This window comes from Lynx rufus, unplaced genomic scaffold (genome assembly GCF_022079265.1).
Source record: "Lynx rufus isolate CCGP_SWC_20201006 ecotype Redwood Valley unplaced genomic scaffold, mLynRuf1.p SCAF_17, whole genome shotgun sequence".
Lineage (NCBI taxonomy): Eukaryota > Metazoa > Chordata > Mammalia > Carnivora > Felidae > Lynx > Lynx rufus.
This window is the reverse complement of record NW_025814831.1, coordinates 16,225,315-16,246,844: the sequence shown is the minus strand read 5'-3', so window position 1 is coordinate 16,246,844 and position 21,530 is coordinate 16,225,315. Positions and strand designations below refer to the sequence as shown.

Below are 21,530 nucleotides of genomic sequence, written 5' to 3'. Positions count from 1 at the left end.
GCCCCGTGAATGGCACAAGCACTTGCTCTCCAGGCTGCTCTTCCCCACCTTTGTTTCCTTCACACCAAGGCTTTCTGCCACCGTGCATCTCACACCCAGCCAGGCTCATTGTCAGTGGTCTGCGAGGCCCCCGTGGGTAATGGCATTTGTGACCCATTTTAGGCCAAAAACTTCTCCTCACGTTGATGTGAGTTTCTTATTAACTGGACTTAGAACTAACTGCGTATATACCTCGGTGAGTGGGAAGATTTCCGTGTTTGAACTACACCTGGTCTTGTCTGAATGTGAGAATTTGTTCACATTGTCTATCACTTTGTGTTTCCAGTTTTCCTTTCATTTGATTGGCTCCCTACTTGACGTTCTTCCCTCTCTTTCCCATTTAATTTGGCTCTGAAATAATACTGGGAATTGGGGTTTGGGGGTACTTAGCACCCCTGAGTACTTTGCTCTTCGTGGTGAGAACTTCAGCCTACTTCCCGGTGACCTTACATAGCAGGCTGTCATCTGTGTTAACCAGATTATCGGACTCGTTTCTTTTCTGACTCTGCACCTAGAGGAATGTAAGAGTTTGAGCCTGGGTTTTGAGGGAAATGTACTAAAGGTGCTGTGTACTGAATTGATCATAATTAATGAGATACTTTTAATTCTTTTCCCGGTTCTAGCTGAGATGAGTGAACTGAGTGTGGCCCAGAAACCAGAAAAACTTCTGGAGCGTTGCAAGTACTGGCCTGCCTGTAAAAATGGGGATGAGTGTGCTTACCATCATCCTGTTTCACCTTGCAAGTGAGTAGCAGCAAGCTGATGGCTGATTTTCAGGGTTAATTCTAGATCTTAGAGCTTATTCTGGTTTTTTTCTTTCCTGTGGACAAGTTTGACCTTTGTAACTAACTGCAGTAACACTTAACCATTGCCCTCCCAGAATAGCATACGTGTGTGTGTGTTTGGCAGAGTAGAGAGATGGGGGAGAAGTCTTCTGCACGTTAAAGAGATAGGTATGTAAGTGCCCTGGTTTGTACGCATTGTGTACATACACCGCTATTAAGACATTGGAGAAAAAAATAGTCACAGGCAATGATAAAACATTTTGGACTTGGGTATAATTTTTCCTTAGAAGTTGGCTGATTCAGTGTCATGAGCTTTGAGAGGTGGCTTTTAGATTAAAACAAAAAAATTTTTTTTTGGCCCTAGAGGTGGAATCTCTCCATGTAATTTTTTTTAACTTCAATTTTAATTTATTTTAGAGAGACACTGCAAGTGGGGGGAGAGGGGCAGAGGAAGAGAGAGAATCCTAAGCAGGCTCCACATTTATCACCGAGCCCAACACAGGGCTCATTCCCACAACCCTGGGATCATGACCTGCACCGAAATCAAGCATTGGATGCTCAACTGAGCCACCCAGACGCTCCTCCGTGTTTTAACTTCTTTAAGGAAATTTTGATGTGAGAATGATATGGATGTCCATAGAGGGAGACCAGAGAAGGAGTCTGTTTTGTGTAGCAATGCCTTGCACATATATTGTGCCCAGTATATGGAGTTTATTCATAAAAGATTGTAGACATGGATCTGACAGAGTATGTGGTGTGAATTCTTACCATAAGAAACTGTTTTGTCTTTCATGGTGGTGGCTTGCTTGAGTCGAAAATCTGTTATTACCCTCGGCTTTCGGATAAACTTCTATGTTCTGTTTTGAAATCTGTGCTCACTTAAAAGTTGAGTTTCCCAGGGAGCCTGGCAGGCTCAGTTGGAAGAGCAGTGTGACTGTTGATCTCGGGGTTGTGAGTTCAAGCCGCATGTTGGGTGTAGAGTTTACTTCAAAAAATTGAGTTTCCCTTTTTTTCTATTCTGTGTTTCTCAAAACAAGTAGTGATGGGGTATAAGGAGCCTCTCTACAAAAAAACTGATCATGCGTTGAGAAAAGTAAATGTGACTGTTTTTGTTTTATAGAGCCTTCCCCAATTGTAAATTTGCTGAGAAGTGTTTGTTTGTTCATCCAAATTGTAAATATGATGCAAAATGTACTAAACCAGATTGTCCCTTCACTCATATGAGTAGAAGAATTCCAGTACTGCCTCTAAAACCAGGTATGTGACCCTGTGCACTACTACATTTAGGTGGAAGATGACATTTGTGATTTTATATGAGTTTATTTTTAGGAATTGTGCCAGAATCACTTAACCAGTCTTCAAAGAGCAAGTGTGTCTGTCCAGTAGCATTCTGAAGTATTTTCTCTAATATATAAATCACTTTTGAGAAAGAGAGAGAGAGAGAATCCCAAGCAGGCTCTGCTGTCGGTGTAGATCCTGCCAGGGGGCTCGATCCCATGAACCATGAGATCATGATCTGAGCTCAAGTCAAGAGTTGGACAACGCTAAACCATCTGAGCCCCACCTCAATTTTTTTTTTTTTTACATTTATTTTTGAGAGAGCGCAAGTGGGGGAGGGGCAGAGAGAGAATGAGACACAGAATCCGAAGCAGGCTCCAGGCTCTGAGCTGTCAGCCCAGAGCCCGACACAGGGCTCAAACTCAGGAACGGAGAGGTCATGATCCGAGCCGAAGTCGGACGCTTAACCCACTGAGCCACCCATGCGCCCCAGCCCCACCTCATTTTAATTTTATAACTGTTGCCATAAAAACATCAGTAGACTGCATGACAGATTATTTTGCCAAATTCGATCAGTCTTTGTTCTTATCTTTGTCAGCAGTTACAACACCAGCACCACCTTCTAGTAGTCAGCTGTGCCGTTATTTCCCTGCTTGTAAGAAAATGGAATGTCCCTTCTATCATCCAAAAGTAAGAATTTTCATTTTCCCAAAAATGATTCAGTGATAACTCTTAATTCTGAGACCTGCAAGATCACTAGCAAATTGAATGTCTTGGGTATCCATGGTCCCCCCACCCACACTCCCTGGATCCTCATTTTTGTTAAGGTCATGATTTCAATTCTTTCTTGGCTGTCGGGTGAGCCACTGTTTGGCTCCTTAGGACAAGTGGTCTGAAACTAATGTCAGTATTGTGAGCTCTCAGAGTGAAGCTCCCCTTTGCTTAGTTTCCATTCTTCTCTGCCCCGAAGCCTATGGGTGTGTTTTTCTCCCACCTCGTGTCAGAAACTGCAATGATGAAATTGGTGGTGCCACTTAATACCATCCAAACTTGTCCTGACGGTTTTCACTCTGTGTGCTAAAGATCGATGTATCTCCACCTGTTTAGTTGCTCAGGGTGAAATGATCTCTCTGAAATTGAACCCTGAAGGCCATTATGAAAGACTTTCACTTCCCCCAACTGCATTTGGGCCATAAATGAGGGTGTCCAGTGAAGGATGGATACTGTAAGGGATGTTGGGTCAGATGTGCAGGGTGATTAGAAGTTTTTATCATCTGCCGGATAACTTACTGTTACTCTTTGACTAGGATTTTGTGTCTTGGGGGAGGGAGGTTCATTTTTCAAGGTTTCCGTATTAAAATATTATTAGACTATATGTCTCTCTCAAATTGCCTTTTTTAAAAAATGTTGAAACTCTGTATTTAGCACTGCAGATTTAACACTCAGTGTACCAGACCTGACTGCACATTTTATCATCCCACCATCACTGTACCGCCACGACATGCCTTGAAATGGATTCGACCTCAAACCAGGTAAAGATTAGAAATCTACAGATTTGGGAGAAATGATCACTTTGATTTTTTTCTCTGCTGTTTCATTACACAGGGTCTTTTGGAAATTGTTTTACCAGTGGTTGCTTATTCACTTAGGTAATCTCCAGCTGAGATTTGCCTTCTGAATATATACTGCTTACAAATCTAACATCCGTTTTGTTAGCATTATTTCACAGAGTTTTAGTGTGGCCTGTGAAATTAAATACATGTCATTACCTTATACGATTGAATTTTTTGTAAAAAAAATCTGGTACTTATATTGTAAATCTGTCGAACAGATGTTCATTGTGTGAAAATCATCTTAACAACTAGGTGTGTGTATATATGTATATATGGATGTAAGGCATTAATTAAAATTTTTTTTTTATTCAGTGAATGACAGTGCTACTTGGGAGAAGATTGTGGAGTTTGAAAGTTTCCATCTACTGATGAAAGATACTCTGCAGAACTTGTCAAACCTTTGAAACTTGGAATATATATTGCTTTCATAATATGAAGTTTATTGCCTATCTGAAGTGTCTAATTTTTCTAGTTTGTAAGTTTATTAAGTGGTTTTAACATTGGGTGTTTTTTGTTTGTTTTGACTGTGAAAAGACAGTTTAAAGGAAAAGCTAAATTCCATTAAAACCTTTGAGGCTTGTTTGTACACTGCAATTTCAGTCTCAGCATTTACAGTGTGGTGATATTGTCAGTGCTGATAATCCACTCCGGGGCTATGATGTTGATACATGTTTAGTAAGAGGAGCATTCTAACTCTAAAGTTGGATTGCACTCACTTTTCCCAAGGGCTATCCACTGTGAAAACAGGAGTGGCCAGAAGTGTGGAGGCAGCTGAAAAAAGTCATTCAGTCCTTTTTAATTTCAAGCGAATTTAGTTTGAAAAGCATGGCTTTTGGGCTTGAGTGATGCTTTGGTGAATGGTTCCCAAATAGCTGGTCCCTTACCAGTGTCCGGGAAAGCCAGCTGCGATGGCAAGTGCAAAACAACAGGAACAGTTCCTTCAAATGCTTTACTGTTAACATACACTTTTTAAATAAATATTTTGGGAATGCATTTTATCACAAAATTATACAAATTTTTTTTTTACAGTTCTATATACAGAAGGTATCAGAAAACAGACTTTAAACTCACAAGATTATACATGTATTTTCACATTCTGAAAAATAACATTTTCAGAAATCCACAGAAAATTTTTTTAATGTAAAAATTAGATTTAAATAGTATATTTTCAATGACTAATTACAGAAATCAGATGGGTAAACTGCAAAGTAGGACTAAACTTTTGGACTATTGAATCAACACCCAGTTTTCTGTGTGTGGTTTTTAAAATAGTTAAGGCAAGAAGTGTCAGATGCTTTAGAATTAAATAACGGATCACTGATTTTAAAGACTTGATGTACAGCAGTTTTTAAAAAAAAAAGCTAAAAGTTGGTTGGAACAGAGTGAACTAATGCAAAAGAGATAAAGACCCAAACATTCTCAGGACCAAATTAAACTAACTTAAAAGTTCATTAGTTATATACCCAAGGGATAATAAAACAGCATGTGTAAAAAGTCCATGTTTAAGAGCATGAAACCAGTCTGTTTTGAGGCCATTGCTTTTCCATGGGTAGAAGAAAGAACCAATTATTAAACCATTTGTAAGTTGCACTTCGCTGTGCTGATTGGTAGGGAAAGACAGAGCCCTCACGTAGTTAGGCTGGGGTGAAATGACCATTCTGCTTCAGTCTAAAAAGTTGACTCCTCTGAATTTAAGGCATTTGTTCATTCCAGTGCTACTTAAGATTGAGCTTTATGTCTTTGCAGAAGAAATTTAAGTTGTATTTCTAGAAATTTTAAGACTTTTAGTAACATCATTTATAAATGGCATATAGTTGCATTTTCCTAATTTCACTACAAAGAACAAACGGGAAACGGCCTAAGTGATTTGGTTCAACCATCTCACAAGTCAGTGACGCGCTAAAAGCAGGTTTTTTTTGTTTTTGTTTTTTTTTTGCCATTTAATAAACACTGCCTGGGAACACATTTAAGAGTTTGTTACCTTCAGCTGCTCTGGTTTACAGGCAAGCTGAGGTTGACTCTACATCTGTTGGATAACTTGGTCTAACGTGAACCACCATGAAAAAGAACCACCAGAAGGAAAGGAACACCTGTGGCCGGTGGTGTGCAGCGAGTGGCACGAGCGTGCACAGTGTGCTTTGGCGTGCGTTTATACACAGAAACAGGACCAAACGTGCCAGGACTCTCAAGTTACAAATTCGGGAGCTTAGTCAAATACTGCACATAAAAGTAAATCTCTGGGTTAAAAAAATAACACAGGGCAGAATCTTCATAACCTACCACGGTTACTCACCTTCCCTTAGCTGATGGCTGGTACAAACAAGGTGGTTGTGGGGTAACTACTTAAAATCCACAGTTTGAGTCCTGAAGCTGACAGCAGGGATTAAGGCTGGCTTAGTAGGCTGGCCGCTGGAACAAAAACGCAGTGGAAGCATTTTTGTGCTCTATGCCTTATACTTTGTTACGGTTATTACTAGAGTTTCTACCTGTACCACGAAATGGGATTTCTCTTTAGCCAAAAGCTAGCAAACCTGGCTCAGAAGGAAAGTTTGAAAGTGCAACAGGCTCAAAAATGGGAAGGGAGAGGGTGGTTCAGGGAAATTTCTTTAATTTATTGAGCCCCTTTATAATCTACATGGATAGAAATTTAATATTAGCATATTTCTAAAATTTGGCTCAATTTAGGAGAATCCATTGATGTGACTATGAGCTTGTTTCGAGCTTAATCATGCCTTAATCAGTCCTTCAGACAACAGCTACAATTCAGAGCTTTAAAACTGACCATGTTCAATCACCGGTTAGGCTTTCTGTGATATGATTCAGCTATTTCTGTTTTTAGTATTTCCAAGGTGTTGGGCATACAAAATCGAGCTCAGGCCAAACTGAGATTTCCAGAACCTGAAGGGGTCTATTATGCTACAAAGATAATTAACACATTAAAATAAAAATTCATATGACCAGTAGAGCATTTTAAACTTTTTCACACTTAGAAAAATATATTTTTAAATAGCAATCTACATAATCTCCAATCTTCAGGAAACTACAGACAGGCTAAACAGCAAATTCCTGAACGGCAAGTACTGATCTTTGGCAGCATTGAAGTGAATAGGGATAAAGATCTAACAGTTCAGCCCTAATCCACCAAAAAGGAATTTTAATAGACAAGTGTTACAAGTGGACCTGTATTCATTCCTTCTGGAAGTCAGCCTATGGGGTGGCATACAGCTAATTAGTAAATTTTTTAAATAGAAACAAAAGCTATAAAAACTTCCAAGAGCTACTAAATTGTTTAACTTTGTAAATGTGACCTTGAACATTTCAGTGTACATGTTAAACAGGTGTTTCTACTAGACTACATCTTTAAATATTCAGTATGCTCTCCCGGTTAACTACTACTGCTCTCTAAACCTTTAACCTGTACACCACTGGAAAGGACTGTTCAGCATACTACTTTCTCATTGATGAAGCTATAATCATGTTCTAGTTTTTCAGCTAGAGAGAGGACTTGTGAACATTAAAGGATCGACAGCTCAACCATGAAAATGTAGTGCTCATATACTATTAACTTTGGATTTGTTCCTGAATTTAAAACTGTCAGGAGAAAAGTGTCCTTTATAAAAAGAGGTTTATTGATGCTTAAGTAGCATTATCTTCTCCGGTAAAGCTTGTGTGTGTTTCCTTAGGGAAAATAATTGTTCACCTTTTAAAAGCTGTGATCCTTTAGGGTGATGGTGTGTTTCCTTTCCTTATGTAAACACGAGGAAAAGAATAAGTCATTAAATAATGAACCTTAAAAATAAACTAGAAATTCTAAAGAAGAAAAACTGTTTGCTTAAAAAGATGAAAACTATGCAAGTTGGGTTTTTAAGGTCTTGCTTTGTTGTTGTTTTTTGAGAAGCGCGGTCCTGTCAACCTCCCCAGCAGGTCTGCCAAGTCTGCACCCTCCCCCCCCCCCCCCAAACGGGGCTGGCTTTCACCAAGTGTTTTTTCCATCCTTCCTTGAAATGTAACCGTCTGGCAGTGTGTGGATTATGGACAGTTCTCCCAGTGCACACAGCAAGTATCTTGAACTTATCTGTCTTCTACTTTGATGACTCTGGGCATTATCCCTGTTACAATCCTAAGTTAGCACCACTTGCCCATGCAGGGTTTGGTTCTGTTTGCCTTTTTTTTTTTTCCTCGTCTGTAATTCTGGTCTCTCAAGGCTGTTAGTTTATACAGTCTTCTCAGCATCCGTATCTTTTAGTGAGGCATATGTACACATTTCCAGACAAATAAACTGCAATAAAAAAAATGCAGTGAGTTCATTATATTTCTAGATTTTCAGTTTTTTAATGAGCTTTCAAATCATGACATGTATAAAAATTCTCATTAATTCATTTTATTCTGTATTTTCATAGTACGTGACTCCACAGAACCAGCTACCCAGTTATATAGTGATATTAGATCTCTTCATAAAACTAAAGATAGTCTGTTCTTCTCTGGCTAGGAAAGTTACCAACCTGCAGTCATCACCTCCTGCGCTAACGACATGCCGATCACCACTGGTAAATCGAATATTGGTCACGTGAGGTGAATGACCCAAGAACCTTTTGTGCTTTGCCTGAAAAAACAACAAAAAAGAAAGCTTAGGATGTGTGAGGCACGTGAAAATCAAAGGTTCCTGTCCGGAACCCCGTCTCCATCACGGGCTGCGGAGAGAGTAGGCTCTTCAGACCACACGCAGCGTTATTAGATGCTTTTTTACAAGCACCTGGGTGGCTCAGTTAAGCGTCCAGCTCGTGATTACGACTCAGGTCATGATCTCACAAGTTCATGAGACTGAGCACCCTATTGGGCTCTGTCCTAACAGTGTGGAGCCTGCTTGGGGTTCTCAATCTCTCCCTCTCTCTCTCTCTGCCCCTCCCCTGCTTGAGTACTTTCTCAAAATAAATAAACATTGCTTTTTCAGAGTTAGTAATGGATCTGCACCTTAACAGACCAGGCGTTTTGAGCAGTCAGATGTCTCCAGGCACTCTGAAAATTTTCCTTTGAGGAAGAGAATTTGAAACTTGGAAATAGATTAAAGGTTTAATAAAAGTCTAATAATCACAGCTCTATTAGGATAGTTTGCAAAGATGGTGTTACTTGGGCACGGGGAGATAATTTCTAAAAGCTTTTATTTTTCGTTTTGAAAAAACCTTAGGAACGAAAATTAAGTGTTTCTAAACCAGGAGACTAACATGTTTAGCTATTAAATTATGGAAGAAGTACTAATGATCAGATGTCTAAGCTAGAAAACTACATCAAAAACAAAACCAAACACAAACTTACAAATTTTTCAGGACATGGGAAGTCAAATAACTTAACCATCCCAAAGTCATCTCCTGTTACAAGGCTGATTCCTGAATGAGATACGCAGGCACAGTTGACATTGGCTTTCTCAGCATGTCTGGACCAGATTCCCAGAACTTCATCTCCTAGAATACTAGAGGGAAGGAATAAAGAAAATGTACAATAGCAAACACAGATGTACTACACTGAAAAAGGTTTTTGGTAATTAATTTCTACTTAATTATGTTCTTTAAAATTAATAAAGATGCTTATGCTACAGGAATTTGATGGATTAAAAAGATGGATACTCATGGTTATCTGTTACACAGCAAATCTGTAGGATTTCATTTCTAACAGCTGCAAGATTGCATTCCTTTAGGTAGAGAAATGATAGGATTGCTTAACAGTACCCAGTATGTGTTTTTATTGCTGGTTACTAAACCTAATATGTTAAGGAAAATATCAGGGTATCTTCAAAGGCTTTTAACCTTGATAAAGCATGAGAATATGTCCGGTCACAAGGAGTCCCAGCATGAGCATATCATTCTTCTCTTAGGAAGAACTCGGGAAACAGTAACAAACTTAGAACTTGACCACTGTTTCCTAGTGGAATGGCTCTAACTGTTCAGAAGCAGGATTTTCTAGTTTACCTAGTCCATGTGGCCCAAGTAATTCTGTCCATGGTGGCCTGATCCAGAACAGGTTTTCCTGAAGGCACTTCATAGACATGTCGTTTATAGCAACCAGTGGAGACCTTTCAGCGTATTAAAATGGGACAAGAATTCCATTAATGCGAGAGACACATCAGAAGGCTAGAGTATACTAGCAAGGCGTGCTATTTCATTTACATTTCCAACATTAAGAACATTAATGACTACAAAAATCTGTCAGAAGAAGATGGAGAAAAGATCTGAGAAGAACAGGATATTAAAGAATGCAGAAACAGTGAAGAGTAAACAAAGGCAAGAGTTCAGAAGCTCTGGAACTCGGGAGTTTTTTCAGGAAGCTCTCGCCCAATGTGGGGCTCGAATTCACGGCCCTGAGATCAAGAATCCCATGCTCTGCTGACTGAGCCGGCCAGGTGCCCCTCTGAAACTCAGGAGTTTTAAATGCATCCACTTAACAATGTAAAAACAGCTACTGTGAACTGGATGTAGGACACAGGTACTGTACCTGGAGATATCTGCTATCTGCAGAGAAGTCCATTTGAATGACAAAGCTGGGAATGTCTCTGCAGTAACTGATTCTGTTAAGGGTGGGGCCCAATGTTAGGTCATAAAAATCCACCGAGTTCTCACTAGAACCCACTGCCAGAAACCGGGAATCCGGACTAAATCTGGAGAGGTAATAAAATATGTGAAAGATACATCAGCACACATGAAATCATAAATATTTAAGACCAGTAACTTCCATTCTACCTCAAAAACAAGTATGTGTGTGATCTGGCCTCAAGCAGATTTACCTGGTGGACACAACTGATTTGTGTGTATGGAGATTCTATTTGTGTTACGTGGAACAAAATTTACATGTTATTTCAAGTGCCAATTCCCTTTAAAGTGTAGGTTTTGAAAAAGCTACTAACAATTACATAATTCCTAAGTTACATAGTTCGCCAAATTCACCAAGATAGGTTTCTTTCATCTGGAATCATGGTATCTTAACAGCAAAGGACACAGACCTGCTTAAGTCCCCTCAGGTTATCTGGTGAAGGTACACTATTTGAAGCTTGGAAGAAGTTACTTGAAGACACAAGTATATGCCTAGTGATCATGGGAAATGATCTGGGACAACGCAGGTTCTTGAGGGGAATGGGGGACCTATAAGAAGTTTATATAGTGAAGTCCTGAGGACGGTTACATTTGTAAAAGGGTTTTACGGTGAAGGGTGCAAGCAGATTCAGTAATCCATCTTGATCACACAGAGGCACTTGGTAAATGGTAGCCACTGTCCAGATAAGCTTAAGCACTGGAATATAAAGGTTCAAGAAAAGTTTAAAGTTTAATTAATTCAGATTCTGGGGCATAGATGTTTGATGGGTGTTAATTAAACGAGTAACTATGCAGTTGAGGGTTGGGGTTGCAGCTTTAGTTTCCAGGCTGACGTCTACAGGACAGATGGCTCTCTTCGGTACAGCAGAAGATCATTCTTGGCAGGATGAACTTGCTGGACCTGTCCAGTGTGACGCTTCATCGTCAAGCGTTCCCTGAGTACGTGCTCTTATAAGGCACTGTGGTTGATGCCACTAGATTAATAATTCGGCAAGAAGTACACAAACAGCCATATTTCAGCATACAAGTGATGATGTGATAAAATGCTATAGGCACTAATGAGGACCTGTTTTCAAATGCAACCCGGGTCATTTAAGAATACATATACTAGAAATTCTATTCCATTTGTTGACTAACCTGATATCATGGATTGAACATCGTCTATCTCTCTTCTTTCCCCATATTTTTAGGGAGCTCACCAGTAAAATAATAAATTCTCCATTTTTCATTCCGATAGCCACCATATCCCCTTCAGGGCTATAACACACGGTCCGAGCAGCATGTCCCAAGTTCACTTTGTTTAACATCTTCTGCATAAGAACCAAAAGAGCCAGAGAAAACTACATTAAGTACTTACAAAGTAAACCAGTTCCTTTTCAACATAATTCTCAAATAGTTCTTCTCAAATTGTGCTAGCAATTTGGGACTTACACTCTCCTTAGAAATTGTAACTTAAAAGAAAAAAAGCCAAAAACTGTTTGTACCTACTTTATCAGCAATATCCCAGAGTCTCACTGTCCCATCTTCTGCGGCAGAAAGAAAAAAATCCCTGGAGGGATGTGTCACTAGTCCCCATATGGGCCCATCCACATGACCATTAACTAAAATATTGCAGGCTGCATTTTTCTCTCCAACTTCGATGATCTCCGCACTCCTTGTCCCAACTAGGATCTTGCCCTGAAACACAAGGGGATTGATATATTTATCGTAATTACAGCAATGTCTTTTAGTAACTTAAGGACCCTACTGACCTTTCAGAGAACTTTTTGCTTTGAACTAACACAGTAGCAAGCCCATCATTAGCTCATGAGGTTTTTCTTTGACTAGAGGCGCATCTGCAAGAGCCCCGAGTCTGCCAAAAAACAGAACTATTCTCTAAGACAGAGCCCTGACTTCGACTATATTTTAATCTGACGATCTCCAAAGAGGTGCAAGTGCGCTGGGATACAGGAAGAAAGTATTACATTTTAGTTAAAAAGTATAAATAGCAGTGTCTGGGTGGCTCGGTCAGTTGAGCGTCTGACTTCGACTCAGGTCATGATCTCCTTGCTCGTGAGTCTGAGACCCGTGTCGGGCTCTCTGCTGACAGCTGGAGCCTGCTTCGATTCTGCGTCTCCCTCTCTCTCTGCCCCTCCCCTGTTCATGTCTCGCTTGCTCTCCAAACTAAACTTCAAAAAACAAAAAAGAAGTATAAATAAAAGCCTAATTAATATATGGACTGAAGATAATACATGTGTATAATTTATAAATACACTTATTGCCAGTGCATGCATGGTCCAAATTTTTTATAGGAATGAATGTTTTTTTAAAAAAAGGGTGGCTGGGTAGAGCATACGACTCTTGATGTTGGGGGTTTTGAGTTTGAGCCCCATGCTTGGCGGGGGGGTTGAGTACTTATAAAATTAAGGTGCCTGGGGGGCTCAGTCACTTGAGTGTCTGCCTTTGGCTCAGGTCATGATATATTTCATGAGTTCAAGCTTCACCTCGGACTCTGTGCTGTCAGTGTGGAGCCCACTTTGGATCCTCTGTCTCCTCTCTCTCTGCCCTCCCCATTCTTGCGCTCTCTCTCTCTCTCTCAAAAATAATGAGCATTGGGGCACCTAGGTGGCTCAGTCGGTTAAATATCAGACTTCGGCTCGGGTCATGATCTCACAGTTCGTGGGTTCGGGCCCCACGCTGGGCTCTGTGCTGACAGCTCAAGGCCTGGAGCCTGCTTTGGATTCTGTCTCCCTCTCTGCCCCTCCCATGCTCGTGCTGTCTCTCTCCCACTCAAAAATAAACATGAAAAAAATGTTTTAATTAAAAAAAAGAAATGTACATTTAAAAATAAAATTTAACAAAATTTTGCTGTAATCAAAATTGATTCAACTGGCAAGAAATTTCACTTCTGCCCACCACAGTTGAATTAGTAGATTCAAGAAAACATGGAGGTTTAAATACTGTGTTGAGACCAGGGAGTAGCTTCTCATCTTAAGCGTGGCCCGGAGGCAGAAGGCACACGGGCGCTGCCCGCGGGGCTGCGGGGGCGGCCGGGAAAAGGCAGAGCGTAGCCAGCAAGCAGACTCCTCTGCAAGTGTCACTCGTCAAGTTGCAGAGGGCGAGGGAACTGCAAGAATAACCGTTCTCTACTTTTGGCTGCACCGGAACGGCTCTCGGAACATCTTACTTTGCCCCTGCATACGGAGCGGACACAGTCCGTGGCTTGTCCCGTGTCCAGCCTGAAGGCTCGGCACCGCCTCAGTTCCTGATCCCACAGCTTGACCGCTCCTCCTTCTCTTGACCTAAGAGCAACCCAAGCCAAATAAGCATTTTTATGAGCTATTACAAATCACTTTTATTACAAACAAATACTAAATTATACAAGCAGAACAGTAAAAAAAAAAAAAAAAGGGGGGGGAGCCCAATATTCACTTTTTGTAATCTCTAAACTTTCTGTGGCAACTTTAAGATACACTGTATTTCAGCCATTCAGTTGAAGCAAATTTTACCTGATGAAAATTCATTTTTCTGACATGAGTGTAATCTTCCTTAGTTCTCCACATCCCCCCGCCCCCATATAATGTATCCTCTTGATTAAGGAAATGTGCAGAATGATGTTTAATGTTAAAATGACAATGGAAACGTAAGGCTAGATAACAGGATTACAGGTGCTATGCTATAGAAGAGATCTTTAATGGCCAAAAGGGGTGCGCTTTCCTTCGTATCATTGTTAAAATACCCACTGAAACCATTCAGCAGGCTACTAATGGGCAGAGGTGTGAACAGAAGGCGTGTGGGAAACACCAGCGTCAGGGTAAGACAGAAAAGAGAAAACATAGCCCATTTATGGTTTTTCTCTTGGGAGAACTGAAAAATGTATTCCTTTATTTTCTGTTAGATGAATTGCTTGTCTTAGGAGAAAAGCACGCCCAGGACCACAATACAGGGTTCGTTTTTGTGAAACACAAAAGCCGCTGCACTGGTGTTTGATTAGGTGGGTTCCCTCATCCTGGATGGACATGTGCGTGCTTCCTGGCCCCGCAAACACTACATTTTAACAAGCATAGGAGTATGTTGGCAGAAAATCCATTAGTATCTGGCTTCTTCTGGGAGGTTTTCAAATCACTCAGAAAAACGTCTTTCGTTAGACTTAAATTTTGAAGGCTGTTTTACACAATTTTATGTAACAAGTATTTTATGTAACGAGATTGCCTCAAGCAAAAGCAAACAAGGCAGTTTGTTTCTAGTGTCCTCACACCTTTCTGAGGCCGCCAGCTGTATGCACCTTACCCCTCAGTGTCTGTTTGGGCCAAAAAGGAGAGAGCAGGCAGTCAAGATACGTCCTGGGTTTGAGGGCAAAGATTCTCCCATGGGTCACTTCTTCCCCAGCAAATACTTATCCAGGCATACAGACATGAGGGAAATCAGTTCTCTGCCTACACGATAACCACCTAAACCATACCTCAGAGAAATAAGCTATCGCCCCAACTGTTGGGGTTAAGGTGTCTTTACACTGTGAAATAAATCAGAAGTGACTTAAGAAATTAATAGTCAACAGGAAGGCACATAAAAGGCAATAAAGGTGAAGCACATGAGGAAGAAGGTCAGAGAGGATGATCCGTGTAGTCTAGAAATAACTAGAATAATTCACTGCAAACTGCAGGCAGCCCCCAGTGCATGAACGTGTGGTCAGGCTGTGGGAACAGGACTCACGGCCTTTCCTTGCCTCCGGTCACAATAAGTCCGTCTCGCAGTGTGGTGAACATGGCAAACACAGGCCCGTTGTGAGCTCTGGCCACGGTCCTACACAATATGTGATCTTTCCACACACAGACATCTCCACTGACGGTACCTGTAAACGTCAAGTTATTCTGAAAAGGAGCGGGGAAGGGGGAGACAAACTCATCAAAAGTTCAAATAGAGTTGAAACAGACGCAATTCTCTACCATAAGTGTGGCCTACCTCACATTCTCAGATACAAAGAACATGATACAGTGGGAGAAACCATGGACCCAGCAAACGGGTTCATGTCTGAACTTGAGGTTTAGTTTTGTCAGGGGCTTTTAGTCTATTCTGTTGCTTATTTGCTGGAATAACCTTCGGTGAGGTTTTTTAATCTCTAGGATTATCAGCTTTTTCATGTGTAAAACGAGGGAGTTCAGGCACCAAGTTTCCCTCCAATGCAAAATTTTAGAATTCTGTTTACATCGTCCCTTTAGGCTGCTTCCCTCCAGCTGCCTGAGAAATAACTTGAGGTCATCAGTAACTGAGAGTGAAAAAAAAGAGTAGGAACAGGAAGTGAAAATAACATTTCACTAGTTTTGATAAAGTATTTTGCCACAGAAAGTAAAACTACGTACACAACTTATAGCAATGTTGTATGAGTTTAAATTTCACTAATTCATGAGGTTATATATGAAATTAACATTTGCCATGATTTCTCAAAATCAAAACGGCAAAAATCAGTGCATTTCTGCAATACAACATAAGATAAATTTGATAAGGTGCCCAAAGTAATAGTGCTTTAGATCACTTTGAGAATGCAATCCTGATAGAGTTCATTTATGCGGAAACTGGAGAAATTAAATTCTGCATCATGTGCAATATTTTCATCCATTTTAGTTTCACTTTCAGAGCAACTGGTCCAAGATCTTTCAACAAAAATGATATGGAAAGAACTAATAGGAAAGTAAGATTTTGAATTACAACAAAACATTTTCTTTAATCTTTCTGACAAGAACATAGTTTCTATGTTTAATTTCCCTACAATTTTTTTAAAGTAATCTCACAACCTAGAGATCGAGAGTCGCATGCTCTAGGCGCCCCTGCCTACAACAATTTAATGTTACTTTGAATATGCAGTCATGCATATTCTCTGTACCTATTTGGATAACAATAATTATACTTGTCATCTAGGAGCATCATTAATTCATGCCTTATCTTCAATCAGAATGTAAATGCTCTAGGCGTAGAAACCAAGATTTTACTTCCCTTGCTTTTTTTTTTTTTGTAACCCTAGGCATGGAGGGTGTTCAAACAGGCCTAAACTGAACATCAGTCCATCTTGCTATGTAACAAAACATTCTGATTTCACTGCTGCTTTAACCGGAAGTCAATCAGGACTAATATTTTAGTCTTCAAGTTTATTTTCTATTGGGAATAGGCAACTGGGTACATAAGGAATTTTATACGTGAAACAAGTTAAGTCAACACAGGCAAATTAAATGCCAGAAGCATTTGAAGGTGTGGGTTTTTCTTCTGGAAAGGAACTACCCTACCCATCTTATATTATGAATCCCCAAAATGTTTAACGGAAGTTTGACATGGTATGACCAACATTTTCAATGATCTTTTTGTTAAAATCATGTGCTTAAAGGTTCTAAAAGTATAATTTTCTTCGTGCGTTACACTCCCAGACCCATAAACACTTTAGTACAGAAATCCACCAAGGTTTTTGATGTACCAAAGGATTTAAAAAGTGTGGCCAGGGCTCAGGGTATTAGAGATGTGGATTGTAAACCACAAGCCCAATGGGATGTGGGGGCGGGGACTGCTCTGGAACACCCTCTGTGAAGACTGGGAATCTTGCTCTCCTTCCTACTCTGAAAGAGCTGCACTGGCCCAGAGCACTTCCAACTATGTGATAAGCAGTGAGTTAAGTTGATAGAGAGCAAAAGAAATCCTAAACTCAGGTACCACCTTAAACACTAGAAAAATTACATTTCTTGATTCATCTTTCTTCATTCTGACAAATTTTTAGGATTATGAGGAACTACTAGAAGGATAGACATTTTAGGGGACTTAGGGTGACAATTACAAAATTAATGAAGGCTTTTGAGCATGGCTGGCAGTGGCCCAAGGACTGAAATGTTTCATTATAATCCTTCTCCCTCATTAATTTTCTTTCCTACTCCCTGATTTCTGAAAGTACCAGATATTGAAAGGTGGAGTATATGCAGGACTGGGACATATGGAATGGTTAGTGGGTCATGGTGCCATATGAATGACAACACGAATGTGGCTTATCTGAAGCAAGAAAATTCAAAGCAGTCCAACTGCCGTGACTGAGTTCCACAAGCACACGCGGTTTAAGAGACATACTGCACCAAACGCCACAGCAAGCATGGTCTGCATCCGGGCATCCTCCAGGGTGCTCACGAGCCCTTTTTTGCTAAGAAGAGCCCTTCCTGCCAGTGTCCAGAACTTCACGTGTTTGACTCCCACAGAGACAAACTGGGAATCTGAATCTGGTCGGAATTCTGCCACAAAAATGCGTCGGTTGTGACCGGCTCTGCTGGCAATTTTGGCGCCTGATAAAAAGAGACGACAAATTACCTAAGTTAGCAGAGGAACTAAGATAGCTTTTGCCAGATCGAACAGCTACTCAAAATATATCATTCAAAAAACAAATACTTGCGCGTGTCCTCTGCATCGCTACCTGGCCGCCAGATGACAGACGATTACTGGCGGAGAAGGTCCTTTTTACATACTTTCTCAAGTGACATGTGTATTAATGGGAGCTTTATTATCATTGAAGGGCCATTCTAGATTTTAGAAATCACATCTTACTTTCTCCTATGTAGCTCTGTGAACTTCACTTTTTGTAGCAGCCACGTAACTGGAAAGTTTTATCTAAAGTATGGTAAGCAATATTATCCTGTTCATCTTTCATTATCACTTGGTATTTCATTTCCGTTCTTAACACCCTCCATGACCAAGCAAATAAGAATTAACAAGGAGACTTACATATGGTTTCTTACTGAAAGAGCAGTGAATTATGTATAGTATTAGTAACTTGCATATGTTTCTATTTCGTGAGCTTCTTTCACTGAGTTTTTAAAGTGCAACATACAGTGAGTGATACCAGCTGTGTACTGTGTGTGTTGCAGGGCTGAAATGAAGAACGATTTCAGTCACTAAGTTAAAGCAAATATGAAACAGAGTTTATATCACCCTGGTATTCTTAGTTTTAAAAATCACCAAGAAAAAAGAACCCTACCTTCCTGCCATCTCCAAATGGTAATCGTATGTTCTGGGTCCAGCCCCACAGACAGCAAGAGTTTGCCGGTAGCACTGAAGCTGACTGAACACACTCCCTTCGAATGGTAGCATCTCAGTATAGATAAAGTCTGCTTGTTCATTGCATCCCAGATGTGGATAGAAGGAGCCGTAGCTAAATAATGATAAAATCCAAAAGTTGTAATATACCTGTTACAGATGCTTCCATTTCTACAGCTGATGCATACTTTCTGAAACACGGAAAAGTATGTACTAAAGAATGACTGTGTACTTAAGAAAAAATAGCTCAAAACCAAGACTAAATGAAAAAAGAAACAGATTCACAAATACAGAGAACTGATGGTTGCCAGAGGGGAGGGCGGAGGGGGATGGACAAAATGGGTGAAAGGGAGCGGGAGATACAGATTTCCAGTTATGAATAAGTCATGGGATAAAAGGCACAGCATAGGGAATACAGTCAATGGGACTGGAATGACATCGCATGGGGATGAATGGTAGCGACACCCACGGTGAGCACAGCGGAACATGTAAACTTGTCCAATCATGATGTTGTACGCCTGGAACTCATGTAACATTGTGTGTCAACTGTACCTCGATTTAAAAAAATAATAAAAGAAAGAAAGAAAAGGAAAGAGGAAGGAAAGGCAAAAATACAGAATACTTCTTCAGGCTACAGTTCACACTGCATTTTTGAGAAAATAACATTTATACAAGAAAATTAGGCAATCACAAACTTTAAATTATTCAGAAATACACGTTTTAGATACATGTTAAATCTTTATATAATTATGTGGAGAAATGCACAAATATTACACAATAATTAAATATCAGAGTATATTCAGTTATCTGCTATCTGAACATTAGTTCTGAACATTAGTTACTGTTACTCAGTATCTCATCTGAAGGGGAGATGAAAAGCAAACACAAACTGAGAAAGGCAACAGGTAGGAAGGACACCATGTGAATAGATCTCAAAAGAAATCTTCAACCATACAGACAGATATCTGGTAAAAAGCCAAGTTCACGTCACTTTTTTTTTTTTTTTTTCAACGTTTATTTATTTTTGGGACAGAGAGAGACAGAGCATGAATGGGGGAGGGGCAGACAGAGAGGGAGACACAGAATCGGAAACAGGCTCCAGGCTCTGAGCCATCAGCCCAGAGCCCGACGCGGGGCTCGAACTCACGGACCGCGAGATCGTGACCTGGCTGAAGTCGGACGCTTAACCGACTGCGCCACCCAGGCGCCCCCACATCACTTTATAAAACAGTGTTTTTTTATTTTTTAATTTTTAAAATTTATTTTTGAGAGACAGAAAGAGAGCACAAGTGGAGGAGGGGCACAGAGAGAGAGGTACAGAGGATCCAAAGCAGGCTCCAGGCTCTGCCCTGACAGCACAGAGCCTGACGCGGGGCTCGGACTCACAAACTGTGAAATCATGACCTGAGCTAAAGTTGGATGCTTAACCGACTGAGCCACCCAGGTGCCAATTTTTGTTTTTTAAACAAGATTTCAGGGAAGAACTAAAACTTTTTTTTTTAAAGGTTTATTTATTTTTGAGAGAGAGAGTGCACACATGGAGGAGGGGCACAGAGAGAGGGAGACAGGGGATCTAAAGCAGGCTCTGCACTGACAGCAGAGAGCCCAATGTGGGGCTTGAACCCAAGAACTGTAAGATCATGATCCAATTGAAGCTAGATGCTTGTTTACAAAACTGAGCCACCAGGTACCCCCAAACTGCTAATCTGTTTTATTTATTTAGATTTTTTTTAAAAAGTAAAAAAAAAAAAAATTTAGTAGGGTCTACACCCAACGTGGGGTTTAAACTCATGACTCTAAGATCAAGAGTCGCATACTCTTCTGACTGAGCCAACTAGGTGTCCCCAAATTGCTAATCTTTATAAAAAAAGTTGTATTTGTTGTTATTCATCTTGTGTAGCCCATTTCTGCTGCTTAAAAAATTTTCCCAGTTCTCTGTATTTTCCAACTTAAAAATCAGGGATTTGTATTGTCCTTTCTTCATGAACTGCAGCCCATAAAAATGTATTAATTTTCAGCAGCTAATTCAGTCTTAGAACGTAAGTACTTTTAGTAAAATAATTGAAATATGAGAGTGGGTTTGTTTCAAACTATAAATCCGCTACAAATAATGCAAAAATAGAGACATTTTTATTTATTTATTTTTGAGAAAGAGCACACAGCGGAGGGACAGAAAGGGGGGAAGAAGAGAATCTCAAGCAGGCTCCACACTCAGCAAGAGCCTGGCGCAGGGCTCAATCTCATAACCATGAGATCATGACCTGAGCCAAAATCAAGAGTCAGACCCTTAACTGACTGAGCCACCAAGGTGCCCAGAGACAGTTTAATAAGATAAGCTGTCTTGGTATCTTTTGATGAAGAAAGACATTTTGATCTCTAAAGAAAACATTCTGATAAATTTAAACTATGTTGTATACAATCTACAATTTATAGCATACAATGATTAATCTGTCAGTCCTTCAAAGTAATTACAATATAGTAAACCAGGGACTGGAGGTCATTAAGTAAAACTTGTTCAAAGATGTAACTGTAAAAAATCAAAACTGTATGGGAACAGTTTACCATGTATTAACATATGGTATTTATGTGTGAAAAACTGAGCACAATAATTTAAGTACTGGACCAAAAGTTAGTATGTTCTTTATTCAATAAAAGTCAAAGGATATGAGGGACTGGTAAACTTAATGTCAATGAATAATGTTAGGTGGCTTAGATTTAAAGTGTAAATATATACTAGATCAGTCTATACTTTTTTGCCAGTAATAAATATTATATAGGTCATCTATAATATAGAAACTTATTTATTTAAGTGTATTTACTTTTGAAGGAGGGAGGGTGAGAGAGAGAGCACAAGTGTGGGGGAAGGGAAGAGACGGGGGAGAGAAAGGATTCCAAACAGGCTCCACGCTGTCAGCGTGGAGCCCGATGCGGGGCTCGAATCCAGGGACCGTGAGACCATGACCTGAGTCAAAACCAAGAATTGGATGCTTAACTGACTGAGCCACACAGGTGCCCTCAAACTTTTGTATATGTTTACAAAAAGCACCTGGGGGCAATCCACAGACTTTATTTGCCTAAATGTGATGAGGCAGATAATGGATTTTTAAGAAACATCATTCAGTTTTGCCTCCAAATTTAATATGTCAAAACTACAAATACTTTTATTTATCTAAAAATTAAATAGCAAGTAATCTTAA

General features: G+C 40.1%; 2 protein-coding genes across 8 annotated transcripts in view; one reads left to right on the top strand and one right to left on the bottom strand.

Annotated features, from left to right (window-relative positions):
• Positions 1–4,309, top strand: part of ZC3H14 (zinc finger CCCH-type containing 14) — a 47,480-nt gene extending 43,171 nt beyond the window's left edge. For 3 of the 5 annotated variants that reach the window (XM_047080251.1, XM_047080255.1, XM_047080254.1), the window contains 5 exons: positions 663–783; positions 1,945–2,081; positions 2,701–2,792; positions 3,528–3,634; positions 4,028–4,309. In XM_047080251.1, coding sequence (XP_046936207.1) covers positions 663–783; positions 1,945–2,081; positions 2,701–2,792; positions 3,528–3,634; positions 4,028–4,034 — 464 coding nt within the window. In that variant the 3' untranslated portion in view covers positions 4,035–4,309. The remainder of the gene's footprint in view (positions 1–662; positions 784–1,944; positions 2,082–2,700; positions 2,793–3,527; positions 3,635–4,027) is intronic. The other 2 variants (XM_047080252.1, XM_047080256.1) reach the window with 1 other exon arrangement.
• A 3,560-nt stretch (positions 4,310–7,869) lies between these two features.
• Positions 7,870–21,530, bottom strand: part of EML5 (EMAP like 5) — a 180,163-nt gene continuing 166,502 nt past the window's right edge. For all 3 annotated transcript variants that reach the window (XM_047080248.1, XM_047080247.1, XM_047080249.1), the window contains 11 exons: positions 18,275–18,448; positions 17,377–17,585; positions 14,989–15,146; positions 13,463–13,577; positions 11,785–11,973; positions 11,434–11,606; positions 10,202–10,364; positions 9,679–9,782; positions 9,029–9,182; positions 8,218–8,318; positions 7,870–7,994 (listed from right to left, as the gene is read on the bottom strand). In XM_047080248.1, coding sequence (XP_046936204.1) covers positions 7,958–7,994; positions 8,218–8,318; positions 9,029–9,182; positions 9,679–9,782; positions 10,202–10,364; positions 11,434–11,606; positions 11,785–11,973; positions 13,463–13,577; positions 14,989–15,146; positions 17,377–17,585; positions 18,275–18,448 — 1,577 coding nt within the window. In that variant the 3' untranslated portion in view covers positions 7,870–7,957. The remainder of the gene's footprint in view (positions 7,995–8,217; positions 8,319–9,028; positions 9,183–9,678; positions 9,783–10,201; positions 10,365–11,433; positions 11,607–11,784; positions 11,974–13,462; positions 13,578–14,988; positions 15,147–17,376; positions 17,586–18,274; positions 18,449–21,530) is intronic.